Consider the following 16,898-nt stretch of genomic DNA (forward strand, 5'->3'; position numbering starts at 1 on the left):
CTATTTGAAAACGTTACTTGTGACCTTGAAAGGTCAACGAAGTTAAAGACTAATTATTAAAGTTCAAACCCAAAACTATTCGATTTAATGCTCAAAATTAACATAATTAAAATTAACTAATAAAAATAACGTAATCGTGAAATACAGATTTAAATAATGAGATATGTAATGAATAGTGAAATTCCTGGGTCGGGATTTCACATTATGTTTCTAGAACAACATACTAAAATTTCATTACGATCCAACAGTCAGATATCCGCCAATCACAATTCAAGTGGCAGTAGACATTTTATTTTACGAACTTAGAAATCTAATTCGGGAAGATCTGATCGGATTCCCAATCCGTAAGTTCCCAAGGTTCTCAAATATTACATATTATAATGTCTCAAAGTTTGGTGACGATCCAACGATCGGATCATCGATTCCTATATTGACCAAGTAACTTATCGTAGTGAATTTAGGTTCAAACAATCAACCTACGTCATAAAAATATCAAAACAGTATTTAGAACATCTAATTTAGCCTTAAAATAACATTGAAGGCCCTCTGGCCATGTGCCGCCGCATGTGCGGTCGGCCACCCCAACTTGCAGGAAAATTTCAACTATTCTTAAAAGTTCTCAAAAATTACAGAAATAAAGATCTCAAAGAGTAGAACAAACTTTATACCTGCGGCCAAGTCCAATTTGACCTGGAAAAGCTCCAAATTGATTCGAACCCGCCGGAAACCTTAAGGTAGGTGTTGTTCGATTCGACCTCCTCGGTGTTCCAACGCCCCAACAACCAGTCGGGTCTTGTTCTTGGATCCAAAGGGAGTTGATTAAGGGTGGTGAAACTCGTCGGATTGGAGGAATCATCGTTGAACCCCCATGACGTCGTGCGTCTTCATTCACGAATTTGGGCCCTAAACCCTTCAATCTATGGGTAAAATGATAGAGGAGAGGTTATGGAAGAGATTGCAGGTGAAGGTGGGGTGAAAATCGTCTAAAAAACGATTGAGAATCCCTCAAAATTTCACCGGTTCAAAACCGGGTTGTCGTGGGTGGACGGGTTGACGGGATCAGGGTTTCTTCCTTCCTCCCCCTTTTATTTCTCTTTTTTTTTTCCTTTCCCATTAACTAATTGGGCCAAAAACCAAGCCCTTCCTTTGTTCTCCTTCCCACCTAGTGGGAGTTTAATTTATTTAATAACTTTAGTTTAGTAACACGACTTCAAATATCTGTAACTATACCGTTATAATCCGAACTTGCAAACGGTTTTCGCCTATGAGCTTCGTAGGGTTGAGCTCTATCCAAATATGCCAAGAAATACGATAACACATATGAGGATAAAATACGTCCTCATAAACTTACGTTTCGTCAACGAGGAACATTTTCGTCATTTTACTTCCCAATTAAAAAAATTCCACATAATCATATATTTTAAATTTTCAGGGTATTACATTCGACTCCCATTAAAATAAATCTCGTCCTCAAGATTTCTACCCTCAAATAACGAAAAAATGAATTAGAGCTAATTCCACCATTCCATTTATAGTGAATAAAATCATAACCTCAGTCTATGATTTTATTCAAGTTCCAAAAATAAGTAAATCAACGGATAAATAATCGTGATCCTCATCCACATTCTCATATTCCCAGGCACATTCATTGGCAGAATAAATATAAGAAATTCTAGCCATATACATTGGCAAAATAAATATCACACCAAGTCATAATTCGCATTGGCCAAATAAATATCACAATCATTGGTAAACCACTTACCATCATTGGCTATACGTAGCCATTACCACGATTCTTCCTCAAAATTCCTAACCACAATCACCGGCAATACCAAACATCAGAAAATTTTGCCACATTCATCCTTGGCAAAATAAATATCATAAATTCAAGCCGTAACCATCATCGGCCAAATAAACATCGAAATTCAAACCATAATCATCTGTGTCTAGGCAAAAATCACAGTTTCAAGCCAAACCATTTAAATTGGCAATCAAATATAAGAAATTCCCACCAAATCATTGGAATTTCAAATCACAATCACTTATAGAATCACTTACCATTATTGGCTATATACAACCGTCACCACGATTCACCTTCATAATTCGTGTGCAAACATAATCCAACCTGATGATCAGTCCCACGGTCGATTACCCTCACATCAATTAGACCACAACAGCACGAAGTAGGGTAACGAGAGTGTCCATTTAATCCCACACCCCAGAACCAAGTACCCTTCCCACGGGATATGGTACAAGTTTATCCATGTAGGCCTCCAGAGGTTTAAGGAATCGAAACCCAAGGCAGCGCACGGTGCCTCTCACTCCTAGTAACTCTCAATCCAAGAGTTTTCATTTCCAACGGCCATACCACATGGACTATCCATCAGGAGTAGTCCGACTGTATAACACCCTCTGAAGGTTTAGGGGATCGAAACCCAGGGGAACCTCACAGTCCCTTTCACTCTCAGGTAATCAAAATCATCAAAGGAACCTGCATTTACAATCCACAGGAACCTGTACTCACAACATCACACGTGAGTAATCCACAATACATATAGGTATCTCACATATTCATAGAAACTATGAAATAGTGCAACCACAATGCAACTCATAATTTCCACTCACAAAACTCCATAGTTGCCATGGAAATTGCACATGCCACATACGCGAGTGTTCCTCCATATATATGTCACCTGGATGCCACTTTATTCACAAAATTTTGAAATAATGCATTCACAATTCATATGCATTTCACATAAATGCATATCACCACAATCATATTTCACATTATCAAAACAAGAGAATATAAATATATATTCACTCTTCTGTCAGTGCGAGATTCATAAAACATATGTATTTCACATTAATGCCACATTAATCACATAAATTATGAATAATGCACTAACAATGCAACTCTTAATTTCCATAACACTTTATTCACAAAAATTATGAAATAATGCATTCACATTGCACTTCATAATTCACCACAAGAAGAATTCAAGAGTATAACAAATTGAAAGTAGGATCATTCGCTCTAATACCAATTTGCAACGACCCAAAAATTTCTAATTCGGAAGCTAAAATCCGGTGATAGGCCAAAATAAATTCATGATCAATTTCCACACTATTAACCATAATAATTTCTTTCCTAGAAGAAATCTAGCACAATAATAAATTTGGATTATTTTATGGTTGCATCTAACATCCGCATTAGACTATCTACGTACCTTACGAAGGGATCAAGCTATTCGTAGTTCACATTACGCTTCTAGAACAACATACTAAAATTTCATTACGATTCAACGGTCGGATCTCCGCCAATCACAATTCAAGTGACAGTCGATGTTTTATTCTACGAACTTAGAAATCTAATTCGGGAAGATCTGTATGTCGGATTTCCGATTCATAAGTTCCCAAGGTCCTCAAATATTACGTATTATAATGTCTCAAAGTTTGGTGACGATCCAACGGTCGGATCATCGATTCCTATATTGACCAAGTAACATATCGTAGTGAATTTAGGTTCAAACGATCAACCTACGTCATACGAATATCAAAACTAAATTCAAAACATCTAATTTAGCATAAAAATAACATTGACGGTCCTCTGTCCACGCGCCGCCTCATGCGCGGTCGGCCATCCCGACTTGCAGGAACATTTCAACTATTCTTAAAAATTCTCAAAAACTACAGAAATAAAGATCTCAAAGAGTAGAACAAACCTTATACCTGCGGCCAAGTCCAATTTGACCTGGAAAAGCTCCAAATTGATTCAAACCCGCCAGAAACCCTAAGGTGGGTGTTGTTCGATTCGACCTCATCGGTGTTCCAACGCCCTAACAACCAGTCGGGTCTTGTTCTTGGATCCAAGGGAAGTTGATTATGGGTGGTGAAACTCGTCGGATCGGAGGAATCACCGTCGAACCCCCATAACGCAATGCGTCTTCCTTCACAAATTTGGGCCCTAAACCTCTCAATCTAGGGCTAAAATGATAAAGGAGATGTTATGGAAGAGATTGCAGGTGAAGGTGGGGTGAAAATCGTCTGAAAAACAGCTGAGAATCCCCTGACATTTCACCGGTTCAAAACCGGGTTGTCGTGGGTGCACAGGTCGACGGGATTGAGGTTTCTTCCCTCCTCCCCCTTTTATTTCTCTTTTTTTTTTTCCTTTCCCATTAACTGATTGGGCCAAAAACCAAGCCCTTCATTCGTTCTCCTTCCCACCTAGTGGGAGTTTAATTTATTTAATAACTTTAGTTTAGTAACACGACTTCAAATATATGTAACTATACCGTTATAATCCGGACTCGCAAACGGTTTTCGCTTATGAGCTTCGTAGGGTTGAGCTCTATCCAAATATGCCAAGAAATACGATAACACATATGAGGATAAAATACATCCTCATAAACTTACGTTTCATCAACTAGGGACATTTTCGTCATTTTACTTCCCAATTAAAAAAATTCCACATAATTATATATTTTAAACTTTCAGGGTATTACACTCTCTTTCTTTCTCTTGTACTATTATGACTTCTTAGTCTTTAAACTTCAGACAGTGAGATCCGAAGATTATCTTAACACTATTTTGGGAGAGTGCTTAATACTTTAGTAATAATTAAAGCATATAATAGAACAAAAAATGGAGGAAAATACTCGAGGAATGATTGAAATAATAGTCAAAGAATGGATAAGGTTGGTGCCCAAATTAAGGATATGGGGCCAAACACTGTTGAGCAAGCTATGACTGAAATTGAAAGATTGAAACCATCCCCTTGCTTCCGGGGATGATGAGCATAACAACAAAAAGTTCGCATCTCCAAGTCAAATTTCAGAATTTGTTCGAACTTTGCATCTAAAACAACTTGCAGCTCCTTCCATGATGGCGAGTGATTAGCTTTCCTCACTCACAAGTTCGTCTTTCAATCATTAACTCATAAAAATGCTAGGTAGATAATATTTTTAAATTATTTCGGGTGTACCTCTGGCAACTACTAACGGTAACAAAGAATACTTGAGAAAGGGAAAAAATATATGAACATCATTTCCCCTTACATGTGTGTTTTATACTGATGTTTGTATTGAATAAATCAAAGAAAAATCAATGAACATAAATAAAAGTGTGGACAACGAGGAAAAGATAAAAAAACAGGCGTAAATCATTTGCTTTAAATCGAACTAGAGAACTCCTCACCTATTTTGCAATAATGAGGGTCTATAGTTTTTTTTTTTTTTTCTATCTTGAAATTAGGCGATTAAAACATCATAATAATGTTTAAGTTTGCCAGCCATCCACTGTCATATTTCTTTATGTGTATGGACTTGTGTGAAAGTGTTTTTCAAATTATTGAAACCGTTTTTAGAAAAAAATGTTTCTGAGTTCAAAAGTACATAAGTATTTACTTTAAAAAAATCAGTTATGTACTTCATATATATATATTTTTTTCATGTTTAGCTTGCATTTTACTAAAGATTGATTTTATTAAAAAAATATTTTTAATTATTTTAAAAATAATTCCAAACCAGCCCTATGTTAAAAAAAAATATAATCCAAAACTTGTATTCATAAGACCTAGCATTTTGGGTAATATAATAGAGTCGCCACGAGTTGTTGACTTGTTGGGAATGAATCATGAATCATGATATTAGTTTGTTTAACTTCTACCTAAGAGGTAAAATGAAAAGTGAAAAAGTGCATGTCGGCAAGTGCCACTTGAAAAGCATGATACGCATGGCCTTCTTTTTTCATTCTCTGCACTCCCCTCTTCTCATATTCCTTATTTTGTCATTATCTTTCTATATAAAATTAATGTAAAATGTTAATGTGGTATAACCGTGACCGTTCAAATATGAGAGAAGAGAAAAAAAGTAAAACAAAATAAGAGAAGAGAATCCTACTCCGATATATATATATATGCAAGTAATTAGAGATAAAAAAATCTAAAAATTTAAATGTTGATAAATAAAGTAACGAGCAAAAATCCAACCAACGGTCCACTAGGGTGAGACACGTGCCATGTAGACTACCAATGGGGTTTGAGGTTTGACCAATTTTAAATCATATGCCATCATTTCATATGAGCAGCCCCACTTTTGAATTACCACACAAGTCATGCGGACATTTCTACTATCTTAATTTCATAAATCATTTGGACTTTATTGCTATTTGGAGAGACGATCTTGGGACTAATATACTTTGATCTTCACAAGTCTTCAAAATGAGAATCTTAGAAGAGTAGAACTAGTTGTTTATAATACTAGTAAACCTCTTATGCAGGTTAAATTAGATGATTTATCGAACCTATCCATGTGGTTTATAATGTTAATGAACCTATGTTAAGGACCTTTCAATAAGTTTGTGAAATCACACCCTTAAAATATGTTGACTCATCATTAAAATTTAAAAAGTTACTTAGCTGGATCCAAAGTCAATGGACCTAAACTCAAAACAAAATTTCAAGAATTAATCCTAATAATTGTCTACATAATTGCTCTTACATCTAACTATCTCAAAGAAAAAATATATACTTTCTAGGAGAATATGTTTACTTGGTTTTGACCGTCTAGGATTTTCTATTACAATTCAATGACATGAAACAACAATAATATAACAAATGTTGTTGTGTTTTTAAAACTCGAGTTTTCATCTGCTAAACACGTAAAAAGGCTCTTCTTAAGACATTACAAACAAGAAAATATATGTTGCACTATTACTTAGTATGTCATCTATGTCACTGAGAATACATAAGTATTTAATCATTTGGTTGCATAAATTTGATTAGATACGGATCCAACTTCTATTTATGGGGTTGTATTACTGGGTCATAGGTTACATGTGATCTGCAAAGTGTTGTTACTGTCCACTTTCAATGCATGAAAGCTACTTCAACAAATGACTAAAAAAACTCATAAAAATATATATAGTTAAACAGTATGTAATTCATCATCAGCTGGTTTGCCCGAGAGGTTAAGGGGGAAGACTTAAGATCTTCTGCACATAAGTGCGCATGGGTTCGAACCCCATAGCCAGCAAAATTTTTAAAAATAATTATTTTTCTTGATGTATCCTATTTTAAGTCCATTTTTATTTCTTTGACCAAAAACAAATAGCCCATTTATTTATTTATTTTTCAAAAAATTATAAGCCCAATTTAACTATATAAATATGAATTGGGCCTACCGTGTTTCGAGTCGACCCCAGCTTAAGCCCATCACCTGGTCCACTTTCTTTTCCTAAATCACAAGAAAGCCACTCCATCAAGCATTCTTTTCGTTAAACCCCTCATCGATCTTCGTCTCCCATTCACATCTCCGTTTTGGTTTGCATGCTTATCAACTTCGTGCATTTTCGATGTATATATACCATATAAGGTCTTGTATCATATGAAGGGTTTTCGTGAATGTTGACTGCTATGAAATTGAATGTGTATATATTATATTATGTTTGGTCTGATATCAGAAAGTTGAGAGATCATGTTTGTGAATTTCGTTCATCCTTTAACAAGGTCACGACATGAATGACAGAAATGTTGTTAGAATGCTCCAAATTATTTAATACAAGCAGGCGATCCTTATTCCTTTTCAATTAGTGCATGATCTAAAATACTTTGTCATAGAATGAAAAGAACCTTGAATTTATCATTTATTTTGAAAGGAAGTGCAAAATTTAATATTTATTCTGAAAATTCCGAATTTTTATTTGCTGATAGTATCATAGGCAAACATTCCAAATTACATTATTATACCACTTTAGGTTTATTATAGGGAAAATTTGAAAGATGTCCAATTTTATAACTCATCTTTTGAAATAGGTCCAATTTTTAGTAACTTTTGACTTTTAACTTTTGAAATATGTCCAATTTTTAGTCCAATTGGATCCATATCAAAAGATCCCTTTATTATATGAGCTACATGAATACGGAGTTGCAACGGCTTTACGCACATATTTTCGGGACATGTTGAACAAGAAATGGTTGAAGTCTGATGGAAACTAAAAATACAAGCTGTAGGATTTCATGACCGTTTCTAGGTTTATATGTAAAAGCCTGATTCTTGTATTGGGATTTTTAAGTCGACCTTCTACTCTTTGTTACCTTTTCCTTTAAACGATTAATTTGATCTGTTGTTGTTGATGTTCTTCATTACAATTCCTCGTGGATGTGGGCTTTTGGACCACTTATAAAAACGCTAGATTAAATGATGCAAATGCTACCGATAAGCGATAACTACAATTTAATTGTATTTTTTTACTTGTAATGAGAGATCTTATATTAGAATTTTATGAATGACGAGTTCGTTGTTAATTTATTCTCTATTCTTTGGGAGAATAGAATGCTTGGATCTCCCGGTCTTTGCGCTCTAAACCTAGAGACTCGAAGAGGATCCCGATTATGAGAAATGTATCATCGAGAACCAATTTTAGTGGAGGGAACCGGGTCCCACCATCATTATGAACTTGTAGAACAACCAAACGGCGATTAATTAGGGTTGAGAACTTGAGAGTTAGATTGGTTCATGCCAAATTAATGAGATCCCTTGAGCACGAAGCATGTAAATATAATGATTATATACATTTTTAGTTGTTGGCTGTATGTGGATGTATTTTTTATTGCACACGATGTCATCACTACTACTCGCTAGAATTTGATCCAAGTTATATTTATATATATATATATATATATATTTATATATTTATTTTTATTTTTTTCATAAAAAAAGCAAATAAAATAGGCGTGCATTTTTTATGTAAATTTAATTACTATATTGAGTTGAGGGCAGGTGCAAAAATCATATTTACCAATTTACATCTCATTTTATATTTGTGGGAGATGTATGAGTTGCACACCGCCAAAAAAGATGTTAATTTATGAATTTCATTTATTTTTCTCTCTTAAATTGGCAGGACGTTTTCTAAAGATGTGAAAAACAAGAAAATGTGAGTATTTTGCATCCAATCTATTGAAAAGCTTTTTGGCCAACACAAAATATAAAGGGTCCATTCAAAAGGCATTTGCATCTCCAGTTGGAGAAGCTTTGAGTCATGCGAGATTTTTCATGTGTTCAATAACATGATTTGGTACACTATATGTTATAATACAAGTGGTTTGAGACTTGAAAAAAAATTTTCAGCCACTTATAGTATGACACTCAATGATGATATATCGAGTGACATTCCCAGCACATTGAAAAATTTCTTTTGATTCATAATTTCACAGATCCTCCCATTTTAATTGCCAATAAATTAGTGCACAATAAAAAAAAGGGTACAATCATTCACATAATAAATACATTATTATTCCCATAACAATAAATACATTATTATTTTAAATATCCACCGAAATAAATGATGTCTAGACCCCAAACAATACTCTCTCTCTATTTTGTTGGCTTCCAAGCATGTTTTCATGATTAACAATGAGATATAATCATTGTGCAAATCCCACTAAAGGATGATTAAATTTACATGACTAGTAAAAAAAATTTGTTAGCTTCAAATTTTTTTTTTTTAATAAACGATATTATCTACATTAACAGGAAGAGAAGTGAGTTTAGCCTCACAAATCACAATGAGTTAGCATTAATGTTGTTCAAATTCGCTATTAGCAATAATCGAACCTAATACATCTCACTTACAAGTGAAAAAGAATATAACTTGACTGTAGTACTAAATAACCCAAAATTCTTATTTAGCACTCTAAATTTTCTATATCTAAAGAAATTGCCTTCGTTAATTTGATTGATTCATTAGTCGCGGAGTTATGCTGTACATTGTTTACATGCAAATACCTTGCTTTAACCAATTATCATACCACATATCCATCACGTAGTAAGTAAATAAATCAACAATATCCCTTCGCAGTAATATAATCAAAACTAATTTGATTCGATTGTTCATAAAAAACCAAATTGATCCGATTGTTTATAAACAAATGATTCTTTGCAGACATTCATCCCAAAAGCAAATGTGCTCATTAAGCATTATAATACCCCCCAACTACACTATTACTTTACCATAATTAAAAGAAAATACATTAAAAATTTATAACTCAAGTGATTAAAAATAAGTAAACGACAAAAAATCCTTGACCAAAAATGTGGGCTATTCATTAAGAGTAATAATATTCATACCATGTTTTTGTACTACATTTTCATACCATTTTAGGTGATATTTGATGTGGACAGTCACATCATTTGAATTAATTAGATTTTTAAATTTAGTTCATTATTTAATAAACTAATAATTAAGAAAAAATAGTTAATTAAATGATAATTGTGGTATACGAAGAGTTTTTTTCGTTCATTTCCTTGGGTTTTGCAAATTTTTCAAATGATGTGGCTGTCTGCATCAGATGTTACATAAGATGGTATAGAAATATGGTATGAATAGCATTATTTATTCATTAAAAATAAACGCGAGTCAATATTGTAATAATAATATAGATGACATATCGACAGCATAAGAAACAACGTCAATTTACCCGGATGAAGTGAATAGTTCCAACTTTCAGGTAAGAGTCCAGAAAATGAGGGGATGTTAATTATAACGAAATAGACCTGACCTACCTACACTATGACATCACAATCATATGCCTTCAAGACAGGCAATTCTCAGCCCTCTCACTTTCCGTGCCCTCCTGTCTCTTTTTGTTTTATGTGATCACGGTTAATCAACATCATCATTATATATATATATATATATATATTTATTTATTTATTTATAGAGATAATAAGATAAAAATGAATAGTAATATAAAATGTTGACGTGGCTTAACCATGACTACACAAATAGGAAGGTACGAGAGCGCACGGGAAGTGGGAGGGCAGAGAATTTGCCTCCCTTCAAGAGATACGACCATCTCTTAATGAGCAAAACTATATTAAAATAGCTGACGTGACAATTTGTCTATTTAATTGTTTTATAGAAAGGATTTGGATCCTCTTCGAGGCATCCTCCTGACCGGACAATACAAGCCGTTGGATTTTGATCCAACGGCTACAAACAGAGGGTCCCTCTAAAAGTTATAATAATTGTAGTCGTTGGATTAAAATCCAACGATCCATGTTATCTGGTCAAGAGGATCCCGAGGCATTGTCTTGGAGAAGATCCAAATCCTTATACAAAAATGTCATTCCACATAGAACTAGGCAATGTTACCTACTTCGTAAAGTAGACAAGACAAAATTTGCCTAATCAATTGACTATTCAACTAGAGCTCAATTTTGCCTATACGGGTCGTTAAAAGAAAGGAAAATTGTATTTGAACCTATATAATTTTACTCTATACCTAACTTAAATTTAAAATGTGAATTGTCATTTTTATCCTATTGTACAGTTACCATCAAATACATGATGAAATCAACTATAAAACTAAAATTTATTAATAAACCCACTAATCAATATCCCACTACCGATTCCAATGACAACTGTGGGACTGAGGCTCATTCGAATTGAGGAATATGAAATAAACAGACAAAAGAATGCATTCTACACAATTCATGCATTTATATCATTAGTATTACTATTGTTGGTACATGTATAAGATGATTTTGAGTTCTGTAATTCATGTAGATTGGAATATGGATTTACAGATTACAATTCCACCCCCCCAAAATACACATAATCCTAAAACCAAGGTTAAAAATTGAGATGAAGGCAATTGAAAAACGCTACTACATTCTCCAGTTCCAGAGAGATGTCCAGAAAGAAAAAGTTTGAATACATTTGTTTATCAAATGGAGAAAAAAACAATGAGAATCCAATTCAGACAAAGCACACAAGGATTAAAACCCAACTCGATTTCCATTGTAGGAGAAATCTTGTCAGCACAAAAGATAGTAACATATGATTTAATTACTTCATCTAATCTTGTCTGCTTACATAATTTTCCAGACTTTAGATTGCTTGTTTGATCAATTCATCAAACACAACTCCAGACATGTATCGACATGACACTCACAGTAAAGTTTTTAAACATCGTTCATTTGATTGCTCTCTTTACGCATTGAACGAGTTATAGAACACTTATTTTGGATTTTTATTTTCTAAATGGGTGTAAAGATAAATTCACATATTGAATTGGGTTTGTGAGGGTAGTTAAGGTAGTAAATTTAAGTTTAAAGAGATATTGTTAGTTTATCTAAACATTATATAGATGTTAAGAATAAGTTGGTGTTAAAAATAGTTACAGGGTTGAAATAAAATTTCCGTCAAAAAATTTGGCGACTCATTTGCCTAACTGTTAACATGCCACCACTCCCTTCTCCTTCCTTTGCTTCTCTTCTACTCCCCTCCTTCTTCCTTCTCTTTTTGGCGGGAAGTGGACCCCGCCAATCAAATTTCCTCCTTCCGCCGGTCTCTTTCTCATAAATACCCGCAGCACCACCCCACCCACACCTCCAACCACCCTCTCTCTCTCTCTCTAAACATGTACTTCAATTAAAACCCGCAATCTCCATCTCCTCCCATTTCTCCGGCCAAATTATGGAACCTTCCAGTTTCTACGCCCTCCTCGTACTCCTCCTCCTCGTCGACACCACACTCTCACTCAACTCCGACGGCCTCTCCCTCCTCTCTCTAAAATCCGCCGTTGACCAGCCCGCCGACGGCTCCGCCTTCTCCGACTGGCTCGACACCGATCCCACCCCATGCCGCTGGACCGGCATTTCCTGCATGAACATCTCCGGCTTCCCTGACCCCCGCGTCGTCGGAATCGCCCTATCCGGGAAGAATCTCCGCGGCTACATTCCCTCCGAGCTCGGCAACCTAGTAAACCTCCGCCGCCTCAACCTCCACGACAACAACTTCCACGGCTCAATCCCTTCCCAACTCTTCAACGCCACCTCACTCCTCCACAGCATCTTCCTCTACGGCAATAACCTCTCCGGCCCGCTTCCACCGTCGATCTGCAACCCCCCGCGTCTCCAGAACCTCGACCTCTCCAACAACTCCCTCTCCGGTCCGCTCCAGAAAGACTACTTAGAGAACTGCAAGCAATTGCAGCGGCTGATCCTAGCGAGAAACAGATTCGACGGAGAAATTCCGGCGGGAATTTGGTCCGACATGGACAATCTAAACCAATTGGATCTCTCCTCAAACGAGTTAACCGGATCGGTGCCGGACGATTTCAGGGAGTTGAAGTCTCTGTCCAGCGCGCTCAACCTATCGTACAATCACTTATCGGGAAAGATTCCGAAATCCCTCGGCGATTTACCCGTGACGGTGAGCTTGGATCTCCGAAACAATAATTTCAGCGGCGAGATTCCTCAAACGGGGTCGTTTTCGAACCAAGGCCCCACCGCGTTTCTGGACAACCCTCTGTTATGCGGGTTTCCGCTTCAGAAAACTTGTAAAACCCCGGAACAGAGCTCCGCGGATAGTCCGAATTCGGGATCAGGATCGGAAAATAGTCCGGTAAAGGGTCTGAGTCCGGGTCTGATTATCCTAATCTCGGTGGCGGACGCCGCCGTAGTGGCGTTTATCGGATTAGTCGTCGTTTACATTTACTGGAAAAAGAAAGGCGACGAGAACGGATGCAGTTGTACCGGAAAGAGCAAATTTGGCGGCAACGAGAAGCGCCACCTCTGTAATCTCTGTTCTTGCGCTTGCATCAATGGCGGGTTCGGGAACCAGGATTCGGATTCGGGCGACCCGGAAAAGGCAGAGAGGGGAAAAGGGGAGGGGGATCTCGTCGCGATCGACAAAGGGTTCACATTCGAGCTGGACGAGCTGTTGAGGGCGTCGGCGTACGTGCTGGGGAAGAGCGGACTGGGGATCGTGTACAAAGTGGTGCTCGGGAATGGAATCCCGGTGGCGGTGAGGAGGTTGGGGGAGGGCGGGGATCAGAGGTATAAGGAGTTCGCGGCGGAGATTCAGGCGATCGGGCGGGTTAAGCATCCGAATGTGGTGAAGCTGAGGGCGTACTATTGGGCGCCCGACGAGAAGCTTCTCATCAGCGACTTCATTTCTAATGGCAACTTGGCCACTGCACTTCGCGGTAAGTTTTTTTTTTTTTTTTTTCTTTCTATTTTGGTTTGTTTTTGTTTTATTTGTATGCTGTTGTGAATTACGTTATTGTGTCGTTTTGTGACTTCGAATCTGATGTGTCGTATTTTGTTTGGCGCCCTTTCGTTGACTTGTAGTCTTTTCGTGAATTCTTTTTACAGCAACGAGAGATTTTTCAGTGTGACGTGTACAAGAAGTGGTATACCACGTATCAGTATATAAATTTTGAGATATGTGTGTTAAAAAGTTAATAACTTAAAAAATAAATTTTTTTACCACTTACATAAAAGCACGTGGTGTATCACTCATATTCCTATCACAATGAAAATTTTCTCCACAATAAGACTATTTGCGTCTAATTGGTGAGTGAAGGTCTTCATACGAAAGATTTCAATATCTTCGCTTATAAATGAGAGTCTTAGTTTAAATGTTACGGTTAATGATATTAATTTATTTTCTTAGAGCATCTCTAAGGGAAGTAGCAGATAAATTGCTATGGCCTGCAAGAAAAACGCATCTTAGCGGAAGTAGGCAACTCAATTAGCAAAATAAAGAATTAGCAACTAACCTTATAAATATTTCTTCAAGATAGCAAATTGGGTATCGCAATATAATTTATTTAGAAAGTATTGTTTAGTAAAGAGTATAAAAATAAACCCATAAGATGGGATGAAACCAATTATAGTTCAGTTATGAAACGGTATCCATTGAAAGAAAGAATTTACAAATCATTCCCGAACAAAACTTACAAACATGTCCTCGATGCATATCCATTCTTTATAGAAAGACGGAGGTTCTGTGAAGATCAAATCTGTCGAAATATTTGCCAACTTGGCAAGAAAAATGACATGATTAGATGTCACATTGTTTTCTCATATATGGGCAAGTAGGTGTACGCATGCTATTTGATGGGAGTTGAGATCCTCTTAGGATTTCTGTGTCCAAGAACGGCGGATTCGAAGATCCGGGCCGTTTAAGGGGCTTGATTTTATGTGAGATGGGCTAATGGAGACTGCAAAATTTAAATTGAGCGGTGCAGATTTCTGTATTCGTCAACTCCGAACACAGAGATCCGGAGAGGATTTCAATTTATTTGATATTTTGATGGGCACTATATTTACCTTGCCTTATATTGGACTAGTGGAGACATGGAAAATGACTAGTGAGTATGTGCGCATTTCCGTGAGCTCAATCACAATTCACTACGTGGTAGGTCAGGACAATCATTTCATACCTGGTGCAGACCATTACAGCTTTTTGGCCTTGCTAGTTGTAAGAATAATTTGATGGGAAATGATTTCCGCACCATTTATAACTTCATGGACCCCCTAATCCTTTTTACCTACTCAATTGAGCATCGAAGGGGAATCAAGGGTCAGAATTAAGATTGGATGCACAGAAAGTGAAAAAGAATGTGCGGAAATCATTCTCGTTTGTTGATCAAATATATGTTCAATGTTAGTGAAATTGGAACTTTTGAAGCAGAAAAGTGAACCTCCGTTTTTAATTTGATTGCTTGGTATGGATAGGATAGATTATATATTTTGTGCAGGGGAAACGTAAAGGGTAGATTTACTTCCTTTGTCCTCTGCGGGAAATGATTATCCTATTTTCTGCCTTTCTTTTTAATTTTCCTTGGTGTCATGGAGCCACCGCAACTACCATGTCATAATTCGAGTCGATAACGTAAGCTGAACGCTATTGAAACTGAAAATTTTGAAATACAAATGTGCAGGGAGAATCGGTCAGTCATCATCAAGCCCCTCATGGACAACGAGGCTAAAGATCGCCAAGGGAACAGCCCGAGGTCTCGCCTACCTGCACGAATGCAGCCCCAGAAAGTTTGTCCACGGTGACATCAAACCCTCCAACATTCTCCTCGACAACGAATATCAAGCCTACATTTCCGATTTCGGACTCAACAGGCTGATCACAATCACAGGCAACAACCCCTCCTCCGGTGGCCTCATGGGCGGGGCTCTCCCTTACATGAAACCAGTCCAAACAGAGCGATCAAACAGCTACCGTGCCCCGGAGGCCCGTGTGACGGGCAGCAAACCCACCCAAAAATGGGACGTGTACTCGTTCGGTGTTGTGTTGCTTGAATTGCTCACAGGGAAGTCCCCGGAGCTCTCTCCGACCACGTCAACTTCGGCCGAAGTCCCAGACCTAGTGAGCTCTGTGAGGAAAGGGTTTGAGGATGAAAACCCTTTGTCGGATATGGTAGACCATGTGTTGATGCAAGAAGTGCATTCCAAAAAGGAGGTGCTTGCAGCTTTCCATGTAGCTCTTGCATGCACTGAGCTGGACCCTGAGGTTAGACCAAGGATGAAAACCGTCTCTGAAAATCTTGAAAGGGTTGGAACATGAGGATCGATACGTATACATAGTCGGGAGATAATTTCCGCACTTTCTTTTTGTCCCGCTGCATTTCTCCTTGTGTTTCGAGCTTCTATATTGAATATAAATTAAAAAAGAATCAAGGGATAAAAATGAAAAGAATAATGCAGCGGGTGAAAATCATTTCTCCAAATATAATCATGAAGTTCGACGTTCGTCCGACGGATTTGAAGATTTAGTTTTGTCAGATGGTGCATTTTGGTAAGTTGTGGTGTATTTATTTTGAAGAATCAATTCGTTCATGAAGAACCCCATTTATTTTTTGGAAGTCAAGCAAATCCCCAGCATAATTTTGTTATACAATATTTATTTTCCTTTTGTGTAAAATTGATAATTAAGAATTCGCTACACTTTTGTAATTTAAAATGTTTAGTTTTTGCCAATTTCTATTTGCTTGTAATAATAATGTACCTTTTCTCCATTTTCCCCCTCAATTAATGCAATGTATAATGTAGATTCATAAGTTCTTAATTCAACAATTTTTGCCTACTGTCATT

General features: G+C 36.8%; 1 protein-coding gene and 1 non-coding gene across 2 annotated transcripts; both read left to right on the forward strand.

The window, feature by feature from the left end:
* Positions 1-6,948: 6,948 nt before the first annotated feature.
* TRNAL-UAA (transfer RNA leucine (anticodon UAA)) lies at positions 6,949-7,031 on the forward strand. Its single transcript has one exon. It is a non-coding gene; the product is annotated as a tRNA-Leu (tRNA).
* Positions 7,032-12,277: 5,246 nt separating this feature from the next.
* On the forward strand, positions 12,278-16,872 carry LOC126596981 (receptor protein kinase-like protein ZAR1). Its single transcript, XM_050263709.1, has 2 exons — positions 12,278-13,993; positions 15,737-16,872. Exons 1-2 carry the CDS (start codon positions 12,481-12,483, stop codon positions 16,369-16,371), a joined length of 2,148 nt encoding a protein of 715 aa, XP_050119666.1. The 5' UTR covers positions 12,278-12,480; the 3' UTR covers positions 16,372-16,872.
* Positions 16,873-16,898: the final 26 nt, after the last annotated feature.

The sequence above is a fragment of the Malus sylvestris genome, chromosome 13, assembly GCF_916048215.2.
Source record: "Malus sylvestris chromosome 13, drMalSylv7.2, whole genome shotgun sequence".
Lineage (NCBI taxonomy): Eukaryota > Viridiplantae > Streptophyta > Magnoliopsida > Rosales > Rosaceae > Malus > Malus sylvestris.

Coding starts and splice junctions, on each gene's coding strand:
- LOC126596981 (XM_050263709.1), top strand. CDS start 12,481: ATGGAACCTTCCAGTTTCTACGCCCTCCTCGTACTCCTCCTCCTCGTC. Junction 13,994..15,736: donor CTTGGCCACTGCACTTCGCG/GTAAGTTTTTTT, acceptor ACAAATGTGCAG/GGAGAATCGGTCAGTCATCA.